General features: G+C 36.1%; 1 protein-coding gene across 2 annotated transcripts; it reads left to right on the plus strand.

Annotated features, from left to right (window-relative positions):
- The first annotated feature begins 465 nt into the window (after positions 1 to 465).
- On the plus strand, positions 466 to 21360 carry cdh26.1 (cadherin 26, tandem duplicate 1). 2 transcript variants are annotated; one of them, XM_040007642.1, is made up of 19 exons: positions 466 to 1584; positions 6581 to 6640; positions 6749 to 6841; positions 6950 to 7093; positions 7184 to 7331; positions 7579 to 7748; positions 7854 to 7988; positions 8068 to 8253; positions 8392 to 8639; positions 11177 to 11322; positions 11425 to 11649; positions 11750 to 11971; positions 12372 to 12484; positions 12585 to 12656; positions 13305 to 13361; positions 16521 to 16580; positions 17237 to 17281; positions 17416 to 17490; positions 17720 to 21360. In XM_040007642.1, exons 1-19 carry the CDS (start codon positions 1561 to 1563, stop codon positions 17936 to 17938), a joined length of 2442 nt encoding a protein of 813 aa, XP_039863576.1. In that variant the 5' UTR covers positions 466 to 1560; the 3' UTR covers positions 17939 to 21360. The 2 variants fall into 2 exon arrangements, with proteins under 2 accessions (XP_039863576.1, XP_039863577.1); XM_040007643.1 differs by having other exon boundaries at positions 470 to 1584; positions 17419 to 17490.
- The last annotated feature ends 986 nt before the right edge of the window (positions 21361 to 22346 follow it).

Below are 22346 nucleotides of genomic sequence, written 5' to 3' on the forward strand. Positions count from 1 at the left end.
ACTGCTACGTAATAACTGAAATAACAGATAAAACATCTTAACAAGAGAAGCCTATAGAGTATTTATAGAGCTAATGATGGAAAAGCAAAATGTATTTGGCACAACTAGCACATTCAGATCATAACTCTGATAGTAAAAGCTGTCAGACCTTTACCTCCTCCGTAGATTTTAGAGATTAAAGAATTTAGTTTTCTTTCTTTAGTGGCCACGTGTCATTTAGTAATGGCATCAGTCTATCAATGTACTCCTTTAGGCTTGGTAGTTTTACTTTTTTACTGAGTTTTAAGGTTTACAATTTGAACCTTCTTTATGTTGCTTAGGAAGGCTCCAGGATATGAGTTGCACTTGCCCATTTTGTGTACTTTAAATTTTTTTTTTTTTTTTTTTAAAAACAAAGAAACAAAACACCTGGAAGCTTTTTTTTTTATATGTGGGATGTCGTGGTCAAGTTACACTAGGGCCCATTTAATGTAATTTTTTTCTGATTTAGCTTCTATATCCCTTTAATTTATACAACACAAGTACAAGTACACAGAGTTATTCAATTTCAATTCAATTCAAGTTTGTATACATATACATATACATATATAGGGAGACGGGACAAAACATAGCCCATGGGAGAGAGAAAACAGTATTCAAGAATATAGCAGTATTCATATATCAGTTTAATAAATTATGTGTTAAACATCAGTGACGAAGTAATTTGATTCCGTGTTAAAGTAGTGAATCACCATCCAAATTAATTTTTTTAGATGTGCCTCACCTCCTTAAATACAGATGCGTCATTTTAATAACCAGGCTTAGTCAGCGGGAACTGTTTACCTGCAACTTTGTGGAAGCCAAAACTAATACCTCCAAAACCTGCCAAAAAGCATTGCCTTTGGCAAGGTGGACACAGTTACCATTAGTCAAGGATTATATGATAATAACTGTTAATTACAATTCAAATCCACTGACTCTGAGTCTGAAAAGAACTGCAAAGCTTCAGTACTAAATATTTAGGAATTATAGGAATACGCAGGTAGAGAGGGCACATACAGAGTGTGTGTAATATATCACTGACTGAGTATGAGTGAAGCTACTTTTACCTGTGTGCTTAAAAGGTTCTCAAAGCGACTAAGCTGAAGGATCTGTGGATTCAAACTTCATTTGCATATGATGTAGGCCGCGCATAAATAAAACACGGTAACCTGAGCTGTAGAGCTGGAGGGATGTACACCTGAGCTGCGAAGCACACCCACAGACTAAAAACTCACAGTAGCTTATACATTCTCTCATGAAGGACATTTATACAGGCACATTTATGGGATGCATATATATATATATAAATAATACAAAACCAACTGGTCTTTTACGGCACAAAACTGGGGAAAAAAAATACATTTATTGCACCCTGATACATCAAATAGTACAGCATGAAGACGCGGGTCTGTGTAGACTGGAAAGTCAGCCAATCTGCTCTCTACAGCAGCTGTGGGCAGGGCTTTCCCGCACTCCTAGTCAAGCTGTTTTTGAAACTCAGAGCACTCCAGCAGAGGATATCAAGGAGTGTAGAGCAAGATGAGGATCTCCCTTTTTCTGTTGGTGAGTACAACCTTTTTAATAATCTTCAGTATTGATAAGGGATTGTCTTATAAATTCTTATTGTTATTCTTTTTCTTATTCTTATTGTTAAACCCAAAAAAGATAATTGTATTCACCACTGAAGATAAACATCAATTTCAATGTTTGATATTTTTTCTGTAATGTTTATTTGTATTATATCTAATGATATTTTCAGGTTACATTAACCTGCATAGAGCATTTAGCTTCTGTTAATGTATAAGTTCCCATCCGTTCACAAGAGCAGGTAGATAGATGAGAAACGCAAGCAGAACTTGTTCTATGCAGTGTTGTTACAGCTTGTGGACTATGAACTTTAACACAGTGTATTCGGTGAATAAGCCTTTAGGTGCTCAGGTGCTTTAGGTGTTTAAATTTACTTTGCAGTATATTTAGTTTCTGTTGTGGGAAAAACAATCAATCAAGAAGCTATTTGCTCACACACCTATATGCTCACTCCCAGGTTCATCCATCGTACTATATGTACTAGCCTACAGACCTTCCTATTATTGTCTGAAGCTCATTTAATTATTTACTATTTTATTTAGTAGCTAATAACATAATATATGTCCTGTCATCTGCACTTGGTAAACTAAATGCTATAATACTGCATGTTTGTCAGATGATTATTCTTCATTCAGAAAAAAAAATCCAGAAAATATTGATATAAATGACTTCAACAAATTTTGGGTACTTTGTTTGAATGGTTTTCCATATTTTGTATTTAAGGGAGCCAATTATATTAAAATAAAGCACAAAATGTTTCATACTGTTGCAAAGGTTTAAGCACACTCTTCACTTGTTTATTTTATATGAAACTTACAGAAGACCTTTAGGCTTTAAGATGAATGTGGATAAAAGTATATATAAATAAAAAAAAACTATACACAAAAACTAAATATAGAGCCCTGATCAAAAGTTTAAGAAAACCTGAAAAATGGCAACAACAAAAAATTGCATGGTCGGATCTTAACAAGGTTCCAAGCAGAGCTTCAACATGCAACAAGAAGGAATGGGAGTGCTTTTAATAAATTGCATATTCAAAAAATGTCTTGTCTCACTCCCATTTCTTCTTCTAGCATGTTGAAGCCAGTGTTGCTAACTTAGCGACTTTTTCGCTATATTTAGCGACTTTTTTTCTAAAAAGCGACTAGCGACAAATCTGGCGACTTTTTTTGGTGTTATTGGAGACTTATTTATGACGACTTTTTGACGTGAAAGCGCGTATCGCTCTTACTCTCAACAAGCAGCGGTGCTGCGGTGGGCACCTCGCTCGTGCCAAAGCGCTCACAGGCGGAGGATAGTCCTCCCCAGCTGCTATCAGGGCAGGAGATGTTCACACCTATGCGTCCAAACTGCAAATGAATGAATGAGCCAAGCCGCTGCTCCCGCACTGACCGTAACGCAGTCAGTTCTTCTTTTACTGTTATGTTGCTTTGTGGACCACAAGGTTTAAAACTACTTATAAACACACACACACACACAAGGTAACTCCACCAGAGTGCCTATTTCGGGTCACTTTTGCCGGTCCAAGCCCGGAAAAGGAGCAGGGTTGGAATTGTTACATTAAAAAAAACAATAATTGCTAAAATAAATTTAATTTGTAGTTCTAAATAAATTATAAATGCATTTAAGACTTTTTTTTACTGACTTTATGTCTCTTCCACGATGTTATTTCTCTCTCCAACAGGTTACAATTACATTAGCATGACCAATTATGCTAATTAGATGACAATGACGTAATTTAGCGACTTCTAGTGACTTTTAGGACAGCCAATAGTGATTTTCCTTACTGAGGAGTTGGCAACACTGGTTGAAGCCCGGCTTGGAACCTCGTTAAGATCCAGCCATGCAATTTTTTTGTTGTTGCCATTTTTCAAGTGGTCTTAAACTTTTGATTATATATCGATAGATAGATAGATACAGATATATATAGATATGTATAAGTAGGACCTCATTGAAAGGCTTTGGTCAAGGTAGTATGCAGTGACCCTAGAGCTCCCCTCTTGCCAGCTCCACCCAACAGTTCCTGTCATCTCTCAGTAAAATACTGTGTATTGTGCCAGTATCTGTAACAGAGTTGTTGGGGATTTATACACTTTCGTGGGGCTCATGGTTGTGTGCTAGGGTGTGCAGCTTGTGCAACTATAGCAGTTACACAGCAACCTGAACAAGATGAAGACCAGAGGTTGGTACACCTTACTAGTAATCTGCAAATTGTTTGTTTGAGTCCTTTTTCAGATGCTGCCATATATGAGACATCTGTTTTTGTGTGTGATCCCTGGTGAAAATAAGCATCATGAACAAACTAAACTAATACTTAAAAATGTCATTTGTTCTAAGCCATATGGTGAGGCTGTGTAATAGTTTCTACAGGTTGCAAGAACCAAGGTCACCTTTATTCTCTATAAAAGTAATGTCAGTATTCATTTGTAGATATGTTAAACACATTAGAGCAACCAACAAAGACACAAAACACAAAAATCACTCCCCGTATATTCACTCCCCTTCTGTAGGACTAGCTTCGATGCCAAAGTACCACAAACACGACTTCCGTAGATCTGCTGTTGTTCCGGTGTTGTGGCAAAAACAAAAACAAAAAGCACCGGTCTACTTTTAACCCGTAAATTTGGTACACGTCATCTCTTTTATGCAACATCCTCTGGTGATTAATGCATGAACAGGACTGCCACTCACGTGTTTCTGTTTAGGGTCAAATCGGTTTGATGTTTGAAGGGTCACAGAGACAAAATAATAACCCACCCAAATGTGCTAAAGCTGCTTTGAAAATGTAAGGAGTAGAAAGTATAGACACTTGTTTAAAAATGTAGGCAGTAAAAGTAAAAAGTAGTCTGTACATGAGTACAGTAACGAAGTATTTACTAGAGATGGCACGATACCACTTTTTTATGTCCAATACCGATACCGATATCATAAATTTGGATATCTGCCGATACCGATATGAATCCGATATAGTGTTTTTTAATCAACAAAACTGTTTTTTTAAATATCTTGCTGCATTTTGTATAAGTTCATACTCAAGTTTAAAACAACAACTACACTAAAGCTATTCTGTTATACCTGTATGCAAAAAAAAATATTTCATAGTTCAGCAATACTGATCAATCTAATAAACTTAAACCTACACCATCCTCCCTATTCTGGTATTTTAAAGAGTACTTAGCGTAAATATTAAGCAACCTAACTAATAGGGTTCCAACCCCCAGCAACAACAAAAATAAATAAATAAAAAATAGGGAACCACCCCTCACGCTCCACCTCATGATGCTTAATTAACGTAATCAACCTTAATTTGATGCAGTGTGGAAAAAAATGCACAGAAATCAATTATTTTTCAAGAAATATTAAATAGATTCAACATCTTTCTTCAACAAAATTGCAGACTGCACAGATGGTACCTTCCCAAAGGAAAATGTACTATAGCTTACTAGGGTATATTAGACTTAACAGTTACTATATACAGTAATGGACTTCTATACATTTTACATCAGATTAAAACTTTGGGTGTAAGATTCAGATAATTATTTAATAACAGCCAGACATTTTAAATGAGAATAAGAAAGAAAAGTATGTCTTTGTGCCCCCTTTTCCCTGTTAATGCCCTATCGGCCCCCCTGGCTAAACTTTGCTAGATCCGCCCCTGCACAGTTACAGCCGTCAGCTGCGTAGAAAAGGATCCTGGTGTAGAAAGTTATATTAAATAAATTCTAACAACAGCTTATCAAGCTTAAACGTGCTGCTGTTGTTCAGCCGCTGGTTTCCTCTTTCTGGTGCAAAGTGGGCCAAAAACAAAGAAGAGAGACGGAGTCGTGACAGAAAAGCCGATCAGCTGATCATTAAGCAGTTTCATGATTGAAGTAGCAGCGAGAAGAGGCAGTCGCTTGTTAAGCTTAACGCAGGAATGCTTTACAAACATTCAAAGATGGACTTACACACTTGCTTTACTTCTCTCGGGATAACTTTGTCTGAGATGAAATGCCAGGTTGCTAGTGAAGCTCCAAATGCTATCCAGACCACCACAGGTCCCGCATGCCACAGCTGCTCTATCACCTGATGCATACTGCTCCGACGTGCTAACGTTCTGAGGCGAGTTACGGCGTGTTGCAAGTTTTGTGAGGTGCTTTCGTGATATTTAATGGATCGGATTAAATTTTTTATTTTTCTCTGATATCCATCCAGTAATTTAGGTCAGTATCGGACCGATACCGATACGTAATATCGGATCGGTCCATCTCTAGTATTTACACTTTGTTGCTTCCCACCTCTGATGATATTTATTTTGTGTGTGAAGATCTCTGCATGTCCCGACATAGGACTATAGGTTCTCCTTATCATTAACCTGTTTTGACCTGTCTTAACTTTAGGATTATAACTGTTAACATTAAGCACTGGGACTGCTGTTTGTGCTCAAGTTAATGATTTATTTACTATTTTAGCTGTCTATATGTGCCCTTAACAGTAACTTAGCAATGGCTTTTGAGCAGAGGAAGTCTGTAAAGGCAGGGAAGGAAGAGAGCAAGAAAGAAGAGACAAGGTTTCATTTCAGGTCACTTATGGCCCGCAGTTACACAATGCTACAGATGTTCACCTGAAAATCATTAGTTCAATGCAATTATACTTCATGAATTATGTTAGAATTGCAGGAGTTGATTAAATAATGATCACTTCCCACTCATTGCTGTTAATTTGTCATCAGGCTGTCATAAAAAAACAACATCTTATTATTCACTGAGACATTCATCATGAGTTCCTTCTCCAATACTTGTACAAATGATTCTGTTTTTCTTATTAACATGCAGATTAATTTGAACAAGAAACTGACTTCCCCATATGTGTGAAGGGACTCCTGTGTATATTTGTTTTGTGATAGAAGGGAGACCTGAGTTTCTGTCCCAGTGCACATTGAAGTTTGCTACAGCAACTGAATCTCACAGCAATGTTTTCCTGTTGCATATAGGTTGCTGCAGCAGCCGTGGCAGATTGTTATGGTAGCAAGTACAGCAGCCCTTCCAAAAGGGTAAACATAATTTTTACTTCATCTGTTTGTTAAGGCTATTTTTGTAAAATAACTTTCTGTAGAAAACAAAGCTGGTGTAAAGTTTGGTCCATATTTTGGCCTTATCAGGATCTCCTGGTGCGTTCCAAAAGAAGATGGGTCTTATCTACAATTGAATTAGAAGAAGAGAAGGATGCACAGTACCCCATAGAGATTTCAATGGTAAGGAAATTATATGAAAGAAATAACTGATACTGATAAATGATATGACTGGTGACTATAGACAAATCTAATATGCAAAAATTAACAGCCTGATTGTATCTTGACTAGATGTATAACGACAAGACTCAGGGGAAAGACTTTAGGTTCCGTTTAAGTGGTGAAGGTGTGCCGGACGTGTTTACCATCAATGAAAACACTGGAGCCGTCTTTGCACATAAAAAAGTGGACAGGGAGCAAAAGCCACTTTACCATGTGAGCTAATACTGGAATATAAATTCCTCTGACAATAAACGCAACTGATATTGATGCTTTTTAAGTGTATGCGTCTTTTTTTATCCACAGATTAACTTTGATGTCTTGGACAGAAATACGGGTGAAAAACTAGACAAGGAACTAGCATTTGATGTTGAAATACAAGACATAAATGATAATCCACCCAAGTTCTCTCTTCCTGAAGTAACAGTTAATGTAAAAGAAAATATACAAGGAAGTGAGTATACGGTGTGGTAAATAACTCATAGTGTGCACATTTTCTATTTCAAACACTAAAAAAATAAAACAAATGATATTAAGACTCTTTGAGAATATAGAATCATTTCAAACCAAAGTCTCATATTTCATCTTACTATAATCATACTACATAGTTCTATAGTTATGTTTTCCTGACTGAAAACCTTTTCTTTATCCCACATTTACTCTCCAACTCTCCTTGTTTGTCTTTACCCAACTTCTTAAAGGCCTTTTGCCAGTTACCCTGGTGGTCACAGACAAAGATAAGGAGAACACACCCAACTCTGAATTTAACATCACGATGGTTTCACAGACTCCAGCAGAGCCCAAAATTGCTGTGCAGCAGCTTACAGGAGGACTGGCCAAACTCACCTTAAAAGGATGCTTTGACTATGATGTGAGATTTATTGCGATATTCTTGCTAAATCTTTGAAAAGTTAATGTACATGCAAATAAACATGTTGAATTTTCAAATATCTCAAATATATTTTATATGTTTCAGAAAGCAACAAAGTATACCATCATCTTACAAGCAAAAGATCGTGGAACAAAGCCAAAGTCTCAGTCCTCTACTGCTGTTATTACCCTGAACATTGTCGATGCGAACACTCACCAACCAAGATTTAAGCAGAGACAGGTACCAATTATTTTACTTACTAAAAGTGCTTTTTAACAGACGCTTATATTAAACGTTTGAAATTTTTCCTTCTTTTTAGTACAACGGTGAAGCAATAGAAATGGAGACCATTACTAATGTTTTGAGAGTTGCTGTGGAGGATAAAGACACTCCAAACACTGATGCATGGCATGCCAAGTACTCCATTATTGCAGGGAATGAAGAAGGAATCTACAAAATTGAAACTGATCCAGAAACAAATGAGGGTGTCCTGAGTATTGTCAAGGTAATTCTGCTTTTCTCACTTGGATTAAAAACTTGATTATTTTACTCTGGGAAGAACTAGTCCACTAATGTTTTATCACAAAAACTGTATCAGCATTTAATAAAAGTTGTTTGTGTGTGTACGTGTTGTGTGTTTCAGAAAAAAAATTTTGAACGCACAACTTCAATAAACCTGCAGATTGGAGTAAAAAACATTGAAGACATATTTGTTTGTGCTGGCACAAATCCACCTACAGACAGAGCCAATGTCACTCTAAAAATGATTGATACCAACGATCCACCAGAGTTTGAAAAAGCTATAGATGACATACACTTGAAGGAGGAAGCAGAGCCAGGAAAGGTGCTGTTCAAGCCAAAGGTTCATGATGTCGACTCTAATATTACCAGGTAGGGTGTCTACAACCTTTCTACAAAGCTTATTTTGATTGACATAAATATATAAGGGCTGCAATGATTCTTTGAGTCATTCGAATAACTCAATTATAAAAAAATCCTCAACACAAATTTTTTCTTTGATAACACTCGGCTGTGTAGCGCTCAGTTGTCCCCATGTAAACCTGAGTGCTTCACCCACATTTGTGCCTAAGAATAGACTTGCAGTAGAAACATATCTAGAAGCATATTTCAAGGCTTGCGTAACATCATTTTTCTGATTTAAAGTGAAATAAAATAAAATATTAATAAAACTGCATTAATATTTACAAATAATAATATATATAAGTTTTTTACAGGCCAATAAAATTGCATTTGTGCCAGTAAAACTCTGCGGCATTGATTATTGATAATACTCAGTTACTAAATTATGACTAAATCTGCTATGTTTATAGAACAAACCCCAAGTGGCCCAAATCTCCTCAGCAATAACACTTCTTGACATAAAGGTTGGGTCAGTTGACTTAATTTGAGTTATACTGTACTGTAGTTCATGATAATCTCATTGATTGAGTCTAATGTGAATCCAAGATTTTTCATTCTGCCTGTAAGCTACAACATAAAATAGAGACTGACAAGGGTTTTATTTAAACCCTTTTATTTCTTCTTCTTTCTTGAAAGAAAAAACAGATCCTGCAAAGCGTGATAAGCAACAAGAAATGTTAGCTATCCCAAGCTAATCTAATCATGTCTTTATCGACACCTGGTCATACAGGGAGTGCAGAATTATTAGGCAAATGAGTATTTTGTCCACATCATCCTCTTCATGCATGTTGTCTTACTCCAAGCTGTATAGGCTTGAAAGCCTACTACCAATTAAGCATATTAGGTGATGTGCATCTCTGTAATGAGAAGGGGTGTGGTCTAATGACATCAACACCCTATATCAGGTGTGCATAATTATTAGGCAACGTCCTTTCCTTTGGCAAAATGGGTCAAAAGAAGGACTTGACAGGCTCAGAAAAGTAAAAAATAGTGAGATATCTTGCAGAGGGATGCAGCAGTCTCAAAATTGCAAAGCTTCTGAAGCGTGATCATCGAAAAATCAAGCGTTTCATTCAAAATAGTCAACAGGGTCGCAAGAAGCGTGTGGAAAAACCAAGGCGCAAAATAACTGCCCATGAACTGAGAAAAGTCAAGCGTGCAGCTGCCAAGATGCCACTTGCCACCAGTTTGGCCATATTTCAGAGCTGCAACATCACTGGAGTGCCCAAAAGCACAAGGTGTGCAATACTCAGAGACATGGCCAAGGTAAGAAAGGCTGAAAGACGACCACCACTGAACAAGACACACAAGCTGAAACGTCAAGACTGGGCCAAGAAATATCTCAAGACTGGTTTTTCTAAGGTTTTATGGACTGATGAAATGAGAGTGAGTCTTGATGGGCCAGATGGATGGGCCCGTGGCTGGATTGGTAAAGGGCAGAGAGCTCCAGTCCGACTCAGACGCCAGCAAGGTGGAGGTGGAGTACTGGTTTGGGCTGGTATCATCAAAGATGAGCTTGTGGGGCCTTTTCGGGTTGAGGATGGAGTCAAGCTCAACTCCCAGTCCTACTGCCAGTTTCTGGAAGACACCTTCTTCAAGCAGTGGTACAGGAAGAAGTCTGCATCCTTCAAGAAAAACATGATTTTCATGCAGGACAATGCTCCATCACACGCGTCCAAGTACTCCACAGCGTGGCTGGCAAGAAAGGGTATAAAAGAAGAAAAACTAATGACATGGCCACCTTGTTCACCTGATCCGAACCCCATTGAGAACCTGTGGTCCATCATCAAATGTGAGATTTACAAGGAGGGAAAACAGTACACCTCTCTGAACAGTGTCTGGGAGGCTGTGGTTGCTGCTGCACGCAATGTTGATGGTGAACAGATCAAAACACTGACAGGATCCATGGATGGCGGGCTTTTGAGTGTCCTTGCAAAGAAAGGTGGCTATATTGGTCGCTGATTTGTTTTTGTTTTGTTTTTGAATGTCAGAAATGTATATTTGTGAATGTGGAGATGTTATATTGGTGTCACTGGTAAAAATAAATAATTGAAATGGGTATATATTTGTTTTTTAAGTTGCCTAATAATTATGCACAGTAATAGTCACCTGCACACACAGATATCCCCCTAAAATAGCTAAAACTAAAAACAAACTAAAAACTACTTCCAAAAACATTCAGCTTTGATATTAATGAGTTTTTTGGGTTCATTGAGAACATGGTTGTTGTTCAATAATAAAATTATTCCTCAAAAATACAACTTGCCTAATAATTCTGCACTCCCTGTATAGATTATCAGAAAATAAGCCTATACAACAGTGGCCTTACCATTGTAAGGCCAGTAGGTGTCACAGTGAAGCATAACATGATTAAGTTAGAAATGGCTACTGAGGGAGTAACGCCCTTTGCACTGCAGTACACAAAAAGCTACAACTTTGGTTTCCACAAGCTAAAACTCAGTATTTTCATCTAATATGTTCTGCACCACTCTCTGATTACTCTTTAGGTATGAGCTCCTAACAGATCCAGCTGACTGGGTGGCCATTGATACCAAAACAGGAGTAATCAAATCAACTAAGAGGATGGACAGAGAGTCACGATTTGTTGATGACGAGAATGTTTACACAGTCGTCATAGCTGCCATAGATGATGGTACACAGAAGCTCTACTATTGTTAAAATAAATTGGATAATTTCTTAAACAAATCTTTGGAATAACAAAGCAATTTTTTTTAATTTTGCTGTGGTTTCAAAGGTCAGCCTCCAGCCACGAGCACATGCACTGTCAGGATCCACCTGGCGGACATCAATGACAATACTCCTAAACTGGTCAACAACAGCGCTGTCATGTGTGGAAACAAGGTTAACAAGGTCAAGGTGCGTGCAAAGGACCTAGATGCCGTTCCTTACAGTGGACCCTTCCACTTTAGTCTGGGGGATGAAAAACAAAAGCAACAGTGGAAAATAGAACCTGACTATGGTTGGTACATTTAGATATATGTTAACCCTCATTTCTATATTAAACAAACATTTCTGGGAAAAATCCACAAACCCCCATGCTGTTTTCTCACCCCACACAGGTGAGGAAGTATCTCTTGTTAGCCAGAAGACACTTCCTTATCTTAACTATTCCATTCCCCTGGTGATTATGGACCAACAGGGCATAGCTGGACATGACACTCTGCAATTGATCATGTGTCAATGTGATGAAAATGATGTTTGTCACAGCAGAGAGCCGCTTTCAACCCGTCTTGGACCAGCTGGCATTGGGTTGGTTATTATAGGATTGCTTGCATTTTTGTGTGAGTATTAAAATCAGTGAGAAGACAAAACTGAGCTATTATAAATTCTAATAAGATTATAGTCTCCTGTGTTTTTGAAGGTATAAAAAAAAAAATCTGTATTAGCATTGATACACAAGTGTTGACCGCAAAACCTTTTTGTTTTCAATTTCAGTTTCACTGTAAGAAATGCTTTAATTTTTAGGAATAACCCAATCAGACAGTTACACTTTTAGAACTCCTTAGTACAACCACAGTCACATCTGTTGTTCATAAGGAAGACTCAGCTCTTCTGCTTTCCCAACCAACTTTAATGTACTACTTGGGAGACCTTCTGGTACCCATGGCAATGACAGTTCAATAAAACACAAAGACAAGATGCACACTGTGTTCTTAGCATTTGTTTCATGTGTGTCTGCAGTGCTTTTAATTGCATTTTTCTGCAAGTTTGGACCAGATAAGATTTTGCCACAAGATGAGGGCAATCAGACTCTAATCCAGTACAATCAAGAAGGAGGGTGCTCTCCATGCACGGTGGGTTTGTTATGTTCTGTGCATGTAAATTCAAGACAATGGTGTGCTATATTTCTCCACCAAGGAAAACATGTTTTTTAATATTCTCTCTTTCCTTCAGACCGAGCCCAGTTTCTTGCAGTCACAAGTAGATAATATGGCAGTGACAAATGGTCAGATGGATACCATGCAGGTGATCAACCTCTCAACTCTGACACTTTCTTTCTTTTTTGGTGAAGGATTTTTTTTTTCCAAAAGAGACATCAGTTGTGCCAATTTGGACACAGTCACAGTGTAGTTAAAGACATCAGGAGAGAAGCCAAAATGTGTCAGTTAATCCTGCTTAAAATGAATGGCAGCTATAATCCAGTTGTCATCATATTTTTCTTTGATGACAGACAGGTATGTAAGGCAGTGGTTAAGATGTATGCTGTGTATACAGCTATAGGAAAAAGTTTGCATACAGTCTGCAAGGTAAACATTTAAAAAGTGTGAGCACATCATAGAGAAGACAAGTTGGAACAGCTTCTTCATTTTTAGATGTACTGATCATATTTGCTGCATTAAGTTGTGAATCTCTATGGTGGTCTTTAAGTGTAAGCTACAGGTAGGAAGTGATTTCTGTACCAATGAATATACAGTTTTGGGAAGTTTGTGAGCACTTAAGAAAGCATAAAGTTTTATTATTTAGAAGAAGGTGCTATAGATACATTTTCATTTTCAAACCTGTTGAAATGTTTTTAATTGAAAAGTAATTCAACTTAAAACATTTTTTATAAAACTTGAATATTTTCTTAATTCAATGCTTAATTAACCTCTTCTGCTCAATTATCTATCCCAGATTGATACAGAAGGACTATATGACGTAAATAGGTACAACAGCTCAGCGTCTACCATGGTGAGTAAAGCTTTTTAAAATATTTTCTTTTGTTTATTTTAAGTGTACATGATAATTAAGCTTTGGAATGGGTACTGAGGACCATTATTAAACAGATTCTTGTGTCAGACTGCTTGGTCCTAAAGTATAGCATCAATTACAAGTCCCTTGACAAAATTACTTATTGCTCCCTGATGATAAAGCTTTTGAATTTCCACTATAGCCCACAAAAATTCCAAAAAGGTTGAGCAATTATGGTAAAATGCACATGGTAAAATCTACTATGCAGAGCTCACTTTTCTGTTTGTCTCCAGACAGCAGTGCTTTGTAAATGTTTTATTATACCGTGATACACCAAAAATGAAGCTCATCTTCTCTTCTTTCCAAAAGCATTCAAATTTTTTCTCTAGCACAAATTATCTCATAAACTCAGAACAAGCACCAATTCTAAGCACTTCTTTAAATGCTTAGAAGTCGGGGTTAAAATGAGTTGTACAATGGGTGTGAAGAGTCATGTATGACAGTGCTGACTTTATGGAAAAAGGCGAAGTTAAAAAAAGTAGAGGATGTTTGGCTATATTCTGCAAATACTTTATTAGATATTTTAATTATATAATATATGCACTTTATTTTATGTTCAGTATAGAGATGGCACGATACCACTTTTTTATGTCCAATACCGATACCGATATCATAAATTTGGATATCTGCCGATACCGATATGAATCCGATATAGTGTTTTTTAATCAACAAAACTGTTTTTTTAAATATCTTGCTGCATTTTGTATAAGTTCATACTCAAGTTTAAAACAACAACTACACTAAAGCTATTCTGTTATACCTGTATGCAAAAAAAAAAATTTCATAGTTCAGCAATACTGATCAATCTAATAAACTTAAACCTACACCATCCTCCCTATTCTGGTATTTTAAAGAGTACTTAGCGTAAATATTAAGCAACCTAACTAATAGGGTTCCAACCCCCAGCAACAACAAAAATAAATAAATAAAAAATAGGGAACCACCCCTCACGCTCCACCTCATGATGCTTAATCGACGTAATCAACCTTAATTTGATGCAGTGTGAAAAAAAATGCACAGAAATCAATTATTTTTCAAGAAATATTAAATAGATTCAACATCTTTCTTCAACAAAATTGCAGACTGCACAGATGGTACCTTCCCAAAGGAAAATGTACTATAGCTTACTAGGGTATATTAGACTTAACAGTTACTATATACAGTAATGGACTTCTATACATTTTATATCAGATTAAAACTTTGGGTGTAAGATTCAGATAATTATTTAATAACAGCCAGACATTTTAAATGAGAATAAGAAAGAAAAGTATGTCTTTGTGCCCCCTTTTCCCTGTTAATGCCCTATCGGCCCCCCTGGCTAAACTTTGCTAGATCCGCCCCTGCACAGTTACAGCCGTCAGCTGCGTAGAAAAGGATCCTGGTGTAGAAAGTTATATTAAATAAATTCTAACAACAGCTTATCAAGCTTAAACGTGCTGCTGTTGTTCAGCCGCTGGTTTCCTCTTTCTGGTGCAAAGTGGGCCAAAAACAAAGAAGAGAGACGGAGTCGCGACAGAAAAGCCGATCAGCTGATCATTAAGCAGTTTCATGATTGAAGTAGCAGCAAGAAGAGGCAGTCGCTTGTTAAGCTTAACGCAGGAATGCTTTACAAACATTCAAAGATGGACTTACACACTTGCTTTACTTCTCTCGGGATAACTTTGTCTGAGATGAAATGCCAGGTTGCTAGTGAAGCTCCAAATGCTATCCAGACCACCACAGGTCCCGCATGCCACAGCTGCTCTATCACGTGATGCATACTGCTCCGACTGCTAACGTTCTGAGGCGAGTTACGGCGTGTTGCAAGTTTTGTGAGGTGCTTTCGTGATATTTAATGGATCGGATTACATTTTTTATTTTTCTCCGATATCCGATCCAGTAATTTAGGTCAGTATCGGACCGATACCGATACATAATATCGGATCGGTCCATCTCTAGTTCAGTATACATTGCTTATTTACTTGAAGTGAGTTGAATGTTGAATAAGAATTGAAACAATAATCTTGAAGTGAACAGTGTATTTTTTATTTTTTGTTTTTTTTAGTTCTCTAAATGGAAAATAAACACCCAGTTGCTAAGGAGTACTTGTCAGTGGCTTTAATAAACAGGGACATTTTAATAGTTATAAGTAGGTTTTTCACTGGATCAGAATTATATCAGAAAAAAACATGTCTACTGTAGTTTCTTGTCTTAAACATGGCTCTCACTGGAGATCTGACAGCCAAATCAAACTCATTCTTGAATGCAAGTTAAGGCAATGAAAACCATTTCATTCGTATAATAAAACAGATGTGAGTGACTAGCAGACACCCTGGTACCTGCCGAGTGAAGAACATCATGTGAGAATAGAAAGGTGTGTCTTCTCTGACACTCACTGGCATGTAGCTGACAGACAAGAGGTGCCGCAATGAAGACAAACTGATGAACTGAAAGAGAACATTTTTATGGAATGAACATTTACTCTTGTTACTGTGAGCACAATCAAATCTTTTACAAGTGAAAAAGGTGGTTCTGGATCGCAGTATGTGTTCCACGACCATTAAGCAACATGTAGAAAAGTTATCTTTTTTTAACCGCTTTCATCCACCCCTTATGTGTTTTACAAAAAAAGCTACCTGTATGGAGACAGACTTGCTACATATCCTGAAACGTTGTAGACCCTTGTAAACTCATTTATAAAGGATAGCCAACTCCCCCCTAGTCTAATCAAGAGTATGTATCACAAATTTGTTTGACCTATCCTAAACTTCGTGTGAGCTGTCCTGCCAATCACAGGTAAACAACTTGGTATTACCCATGGTTATGCTGGGCCGAGCATAGCTCTCGAGTATGAAGGCCGGCTGAACTTGTCAGTGTCTAAAAGCAGCTATTATCAATGTAATCTTTTAATTTTACAATAAAATGTTCATTGTAGCATCAACAAAAGTGTAGATAAATAAAGGTAAACAATAAGCAGTGTCTGTATCATATGAATACAATCCTAACAATATATATCCCTAATTATGGGCATAAATATTTAACTTTAAGGCACAAATCTGACCAAAGGAGCAGGGCTTGTTGTTTTTTTTTTAATTTAGCTTTGTTGTGTCTTTCCTACAGTTACACTCGCTAGGCATGCATCAACAAGAAACCTACAGGAGCCATGGCATGAGAAGCATGGTAAGTCATAATGGCTGTAATAAAAACAACGTTTCCTTCTTAACCGTTTACCTTACCCTATTTATTTTCTAGATAAAATTATTTTAATATATAATATAATAACAATAATATCATATTGTAATAAAAGAATTGTACTAGGCACTGGTAAACTCTATGATGAATAGCCATGCTATCACTTTAGATCCACAAGAGGGTGCTGGAACCCCTATGTTAAAAAATACCGCCTTACCTTTTTTTGGATAAAATATTTAACTCATGCTAGCTTGTTAGCTTTTACACACATACAAATACTACTAAAAGTAGTTTAAAGAAAGTGAAACATTAGTGAGGATGTTTGATTACAAGTATTATTATTCTATACTGCCAATATTAAATATAATATTAAAATACAACATTTATAAATATACTCACAGATTTACTCTTATGTTAACAAACACACATGATGGCAGCTTTGCTTCATTTTATTATATGTTCAGTATTTAATTACTCAATTACTAAAGTGGGTAGATGCTGAAGCAGTTAAAAAATAATTTTGTGTGAAAAGATCTCTAAAATATTATGCTACAGTGTAGAATGCATTAAGAAAAAGATAGATATACACAGATTTTCAGAGTAAATTTAAGTCTCCAGTGAACAATTTGTTTTGGTTTTTTTAGAGGATGAACTCTACATGGAACTCAAACAGAATGAACACCTATCGGGTAAGGAGTACTCTTATGTGGCTTCATATTTTACAAAACATTGATAATCAGTGATTATGTTAACAAAGCACTATGAAAATTATGCATTTGCATTATATGATGCAATAAAAGCTGACAACCCTGTTCTCTGTAAGCAGGCCGGCTCATCAATTTACCAACGTTCTTTCAGCCTTCGATCGGCTGACCGCATTGAAGACCATATCAACAGGGTAAGAGGTTTATTTCACACAAAGCATGCCTTGTATATGGCTTATAATGCACTTGATTTTATTGACGATCACATTCATTAAACTGCACTGACTGCACAGCAATGATGTGTGGAAGGGCTGCAGTCATGCTGTACCAAATGCAATTCAACGCTATACTGAGTAATGTTTCTTTTTTGTTTGTTTTACAAATTAAGCCAAGCCATTTATTTTTGACTTCTAAATTCCACAGAGATGTAACGAGGTTGATGGAAATGTTGTTGACCACCCAACATACCAACCCCACAGCTATGCCTTTGAAGGAGATGGCAGCATATCTCAGTCATTGGATAAACTGTCATTCCACGACATGGGAGAGGATTTTAAGTATCTGGATAATTTGGGGCCAAAGTTCAACACTTTGGGACAGATGTATGATGAGGCAAATAAAAAAAAGAAAGTACAGCTTTAAAAGGCACTGCTGAAATGTAAATTGTATTCCAAGTTTCGCTCCGTAAAATACAGACTGAGCAGAGATGATACACCACTACGTTTTAATATTTTTACTTAAAGATTATGGACTATAACATCTAATTCATCCTAAGCCAGATATATTTTGTTGGCATTAAGATGGATTTAATGCACTGCACAGCTAGTGACGCACTAGTGGTTTGTGAAATGTAATAACTTGAAAGGGATTAGGTGTGTTTTCTTGTTTTTTTAGTTTGCTTTGTCAGGGCAGTATTATTGGGAAATTTAACAGAACTTCTTTTGTTGAAACTGAGATGACTCCTGTTAGTCACATTTTTCTAGAGTACTGTTTTGTAAAGGATTTTTGATGAGAACACAGGGCTTATCATAATGGGTTATTGTTCATGCAAGTTAGAAATGTCCTTGGCCTATGGTTGATGATCGAGTGACATACTGGTCTGGAATTAACACTGGATATCCTACAAGATTAAAACGTTAATGTTAATGTTTAGTTTTCGTATTTGCATTTCATGATACAAAAATAACAAACTTTATTCCTATAACACCTTTCTAAACCAGTCACAAGGTTCTTTAAATACTTTACAAAAATAACACATTTTTATAAAATACATAATAAAATGAATGACATAAAAAAAAATAAAAAAATGAAAATAAAAATGAAATTAAAAAAACAACAAAAAAAAGCAAGATACATGATGAAATGTTATTTTTAGAAGAGCAAGTGTATACAGGTATATTTTTTGAGTTTACTGGACGGTTGGACTGATTGAGCTGATCTAAGGGTAACAGACTTGTTCCGGGGGCTAAAACAATAAAAACACTGATTTTAAGTGATTTACAAGTAATATAGAAAAATTGGAAACTGTATAGAATAGAGAGCAAATGTCCATATTTGTAAAAAATGTTTTCTTTGTTAGGAATTAAAATAAAGATTGTAGTTTTTGGGCTGAAATACTTCAACTTTTTAAAATTATACAAAGATTTTTTTACACTTTCTAATGACAGCAATTAATTATATTTATTCAGTTCATGTTTGCACAATGCTCCTCTAACCCGACTACTTAAAGTGTGGCTTCAAAAACATCACTGCATAGAAATATCACTGTAACACTGAGTTGGGTTGTCTGCACTTGTGCAAAGTTTTGAGCTTTGGTTGTAAAACGTTGTGACAGCTCCTTAACAATGTGCTTTGTTGTGTTGTGCTGACTGTAAGCCGTGTAGTCATAGCTCTTTCAGCAAGTGTCTGAACTTGTTTGTTTTTTAAAATACTGACAAATGTCAGCAGGTAGTCAAGGTGAGCCACAGAAGGTAATATGCTAAACAAATCTATGAACATGTTTGCGTCACATGCATAACTTAAAAACCTTTCTCTATTACAAGTGCAAATGAATTGCCAGAATTCATAAAAAGACAAAACATGGATTATAAATAATAAAACATAATATGAAACAAAAACAGACAGATGAAGGCATCGAATGAGGCGATAATAAGGGCATTAAAGACATGTAAAGAATCTTAAAGTTCACTTTCATTTTTTCCATTTCTTCTGGCTGGTGTAAGTGAGGTGCGGTAGATCATGGTTCAAAAGGAAACTAAAATTTGAACTTGTTGATGCATTTTTGCTGACTTTTATTATTCTAAACTTTTTTTTCTTAAAACCTTTTTTTTAGCTTCTACAGTAGGAAAGTTTGAGAATGACTAAATGGATTAAAGTGATTAAAGTACATACAAGAACGCATAGGGGGTTTCTGTGTTTTTAAAGTAAGCCTGCTTGTTTTAGAAAAACAGTTTGTTTAGTTATTTTACTTTGTTTTTTTGCATGGGGTGGTTTTGGCAATGATCTTCCCACGCAGGGTGTTGTTCATTAACAGTTCTTATCTGTTTTCTGAAGAAGTGATTTCATCAGTGCTGCTGGTAAAGGCTCTGAAAGGCTGTTTTGCTTCAGGCCATAAAATAGTTATTTTAATAATAAAGACGAACATCCCAACAGTAAAAAAATAAAATAAAATCCTAGCAGACAGGAGCCAGGGCTCTATTCCTGATCACTAAATAGGCAAATCATAGACAAATTGGTAAGTCACTGAAAATGTATACTCCTGTGTACATTATTTTCCAGAAAGCGATCTTCTTCCCTTTCCCTACCAGACTCAGAGGAATTGACAAAGTTTTTTTTCTGAAGGTTTTGGAGATCTCCATAGCTGCACAGTGCCACCACAAACTTCAGTAGTTGTAGGGGTAAATAAGTTTAACCCATCACTCTGTAAGGAGGCTCAAATTGCTGACATCTAATCTGGTTTGATTTCCCAAAACTGATGGTTTTACTTTTCCCATGACATGGCGTGTGGGTTTCCTTTATTTGAATTTGACTGCAACGCTTTGAACACAATGTTTTAAAGAGGATCAAATTATTGCTGCTACTCAATTTGATGTGTTTAAAATACATAAAAAGATTTCTGTCACTTAGTTTGAAAGAAAGCGAAACAACTATGAAAGCTTTTATTATCAGCAATCAAATCACTTCTTGAGAAAAGGGCCTCAAGTTAGGAGTGGTGTAATTGTTTATTATTTCCAGATAATTATGCAAGTTCCTGCTTAGTTCCTTCAGCTCAATGGCTAAATGAAATAAATCAAATCACTTAAAAAAAACAATTGTATTATTATTATTATTATTATTATTATTATTATTATTATGAGCCACTGTGGACATTACCAATACCCTCCCACTCCTCCAACCCTTCCACCTTCTGGGAAGAGATACTGATTAATCAGAACCTGAAGCAACAGATTAAAAGTCCTTAACTCCTTCTGTCCTCAAGACTGTAGTAATATGCAGGGTAGTGGAAGTACATAAACCATGTTAGTCTCACCTTTTTTTCTTTTTTCTTTTACTAAATGCAAAAGTCTTGAGCCACAACTAATTTCTTTCTAATTTGGTTTCAAATTTTAAAGGGATTTATTTATTTGACTTAAATATTTGACTTAACTGACTGTGGCATCAGCAAATACTATTTACTATTTTTTTCTGTGTTCTAGCAAGCTTTCAGTAGGTCAGAGTTTCAAGATTTTATATATTTATACAGTGTTACAGTTTGTAACAAAAGCTGCCAACTTCTGCTGTCAGGGTTAATTAAAATTAAAAATTAAAAATTAAAAACAAATAAAAAAATGTAAATAACAGTAGAGCTTACTATTAGTCATGAAAATATGTGTTATGAAGAACAAAATTGTATTTTAAATCTGCTATTTACCCCAATTTTAATCCCTTTCTTTTTTTTTAGTCACAAACATTTTTACTACAAAAATTATCAGTATTTGCATAAAGTTAATTTGTCTTCTGCTGACAGAACTTGGGTTAGTTTGTGTTTTAAATTTGCATTATAAATAAAAGTCCCATGCCTCAAACCTGAAGGGAATGAATCTGATTCTTGGGCTGCTTTTTTGGTACAATTTTCAAACATGCTTTCTAAATGAAGATACCACAAAAGCCGAAAAGAAAACACCATTTCATTTCTTGGCCGAGAAAGAATATCTATAAAGCTATATAACTCTAAATAAAAATGTGTACAATAAGGCACTCAAATCATTCATCATTAACTGATGGAAAACTATGAGTTTCTATTCATTTAGTTCTGTAATGACTTCATCGCGTCTTTACCACAATTGCAACAAAAGCATTGTCAAGTAGCTTTAGAAAGATCTGTAAGACCTGAAACACTGAAAGGCTTGTGTAGCCTATCCCCAACATGCTATACTTGTAACTGACTTCCACTAGAAGTCTGAACATGCCAGGCGCATTTTGGAAACACCTGCTGTGGTCTCATAAGGTTTAGAACATCTGGACACAATGAGAAAAGGTACACTTCAAGACAAAAAGGTGCTGAAAGCCTCAACCAAACTCTTGGACTATATGTGTTTAGGTAAACATTTTAACAAGCACTAGATTAAAAACATTAAAACAAAAACTTTAAAAATACAATTCGTTTTAGATAAGTTTGGATAATTGACCTGTACGGAGCCCCGCAAGTGACATTGGAGAAAAAAAAATAAAGATGAACTTTTGCAAGATCTCCCAAAACTTTTGCCATCTTGGTATAGCAGAAAAAAATAAACATTGCAATTCTAATAATGTTGTATCATGTGCTAACTTGTGCACGCAAGGGCTCGGGTTACCACCATGAAACAAATAAGTCATGTGTTGCCTCTGTATTTTTTGCTGCATTTGATTTGAAGTGGAAATTCTGAATTTGTGTATAAAAGTTCATAAAGTCAGAGAAGCCATACAACCAAGATTTCACAATCCTATGACAGCTTTGCATATAAACAGCAGGGAACCTGTAAAACTTGGAATCTGTACAGCTACTTTTGTGCATTTGAGACTCACTAAATAA

Source organism: Simochromis diagramma, unplaced genomic scaffold (assembly GCF_900408965.1).
Source record: "Simochromis diagramma unplaced genomic scaffold, fSimDia1.1 OVJJ01000545.1, whole genome shotgun sequence".
In the NCBI taxonomy this organism is placed as follows: Eukaryota; Metazoa; Chordata; class Actinopteri; order Cichliformes; family Cichlidae; genus Simochromis; species Simochromis diagramma.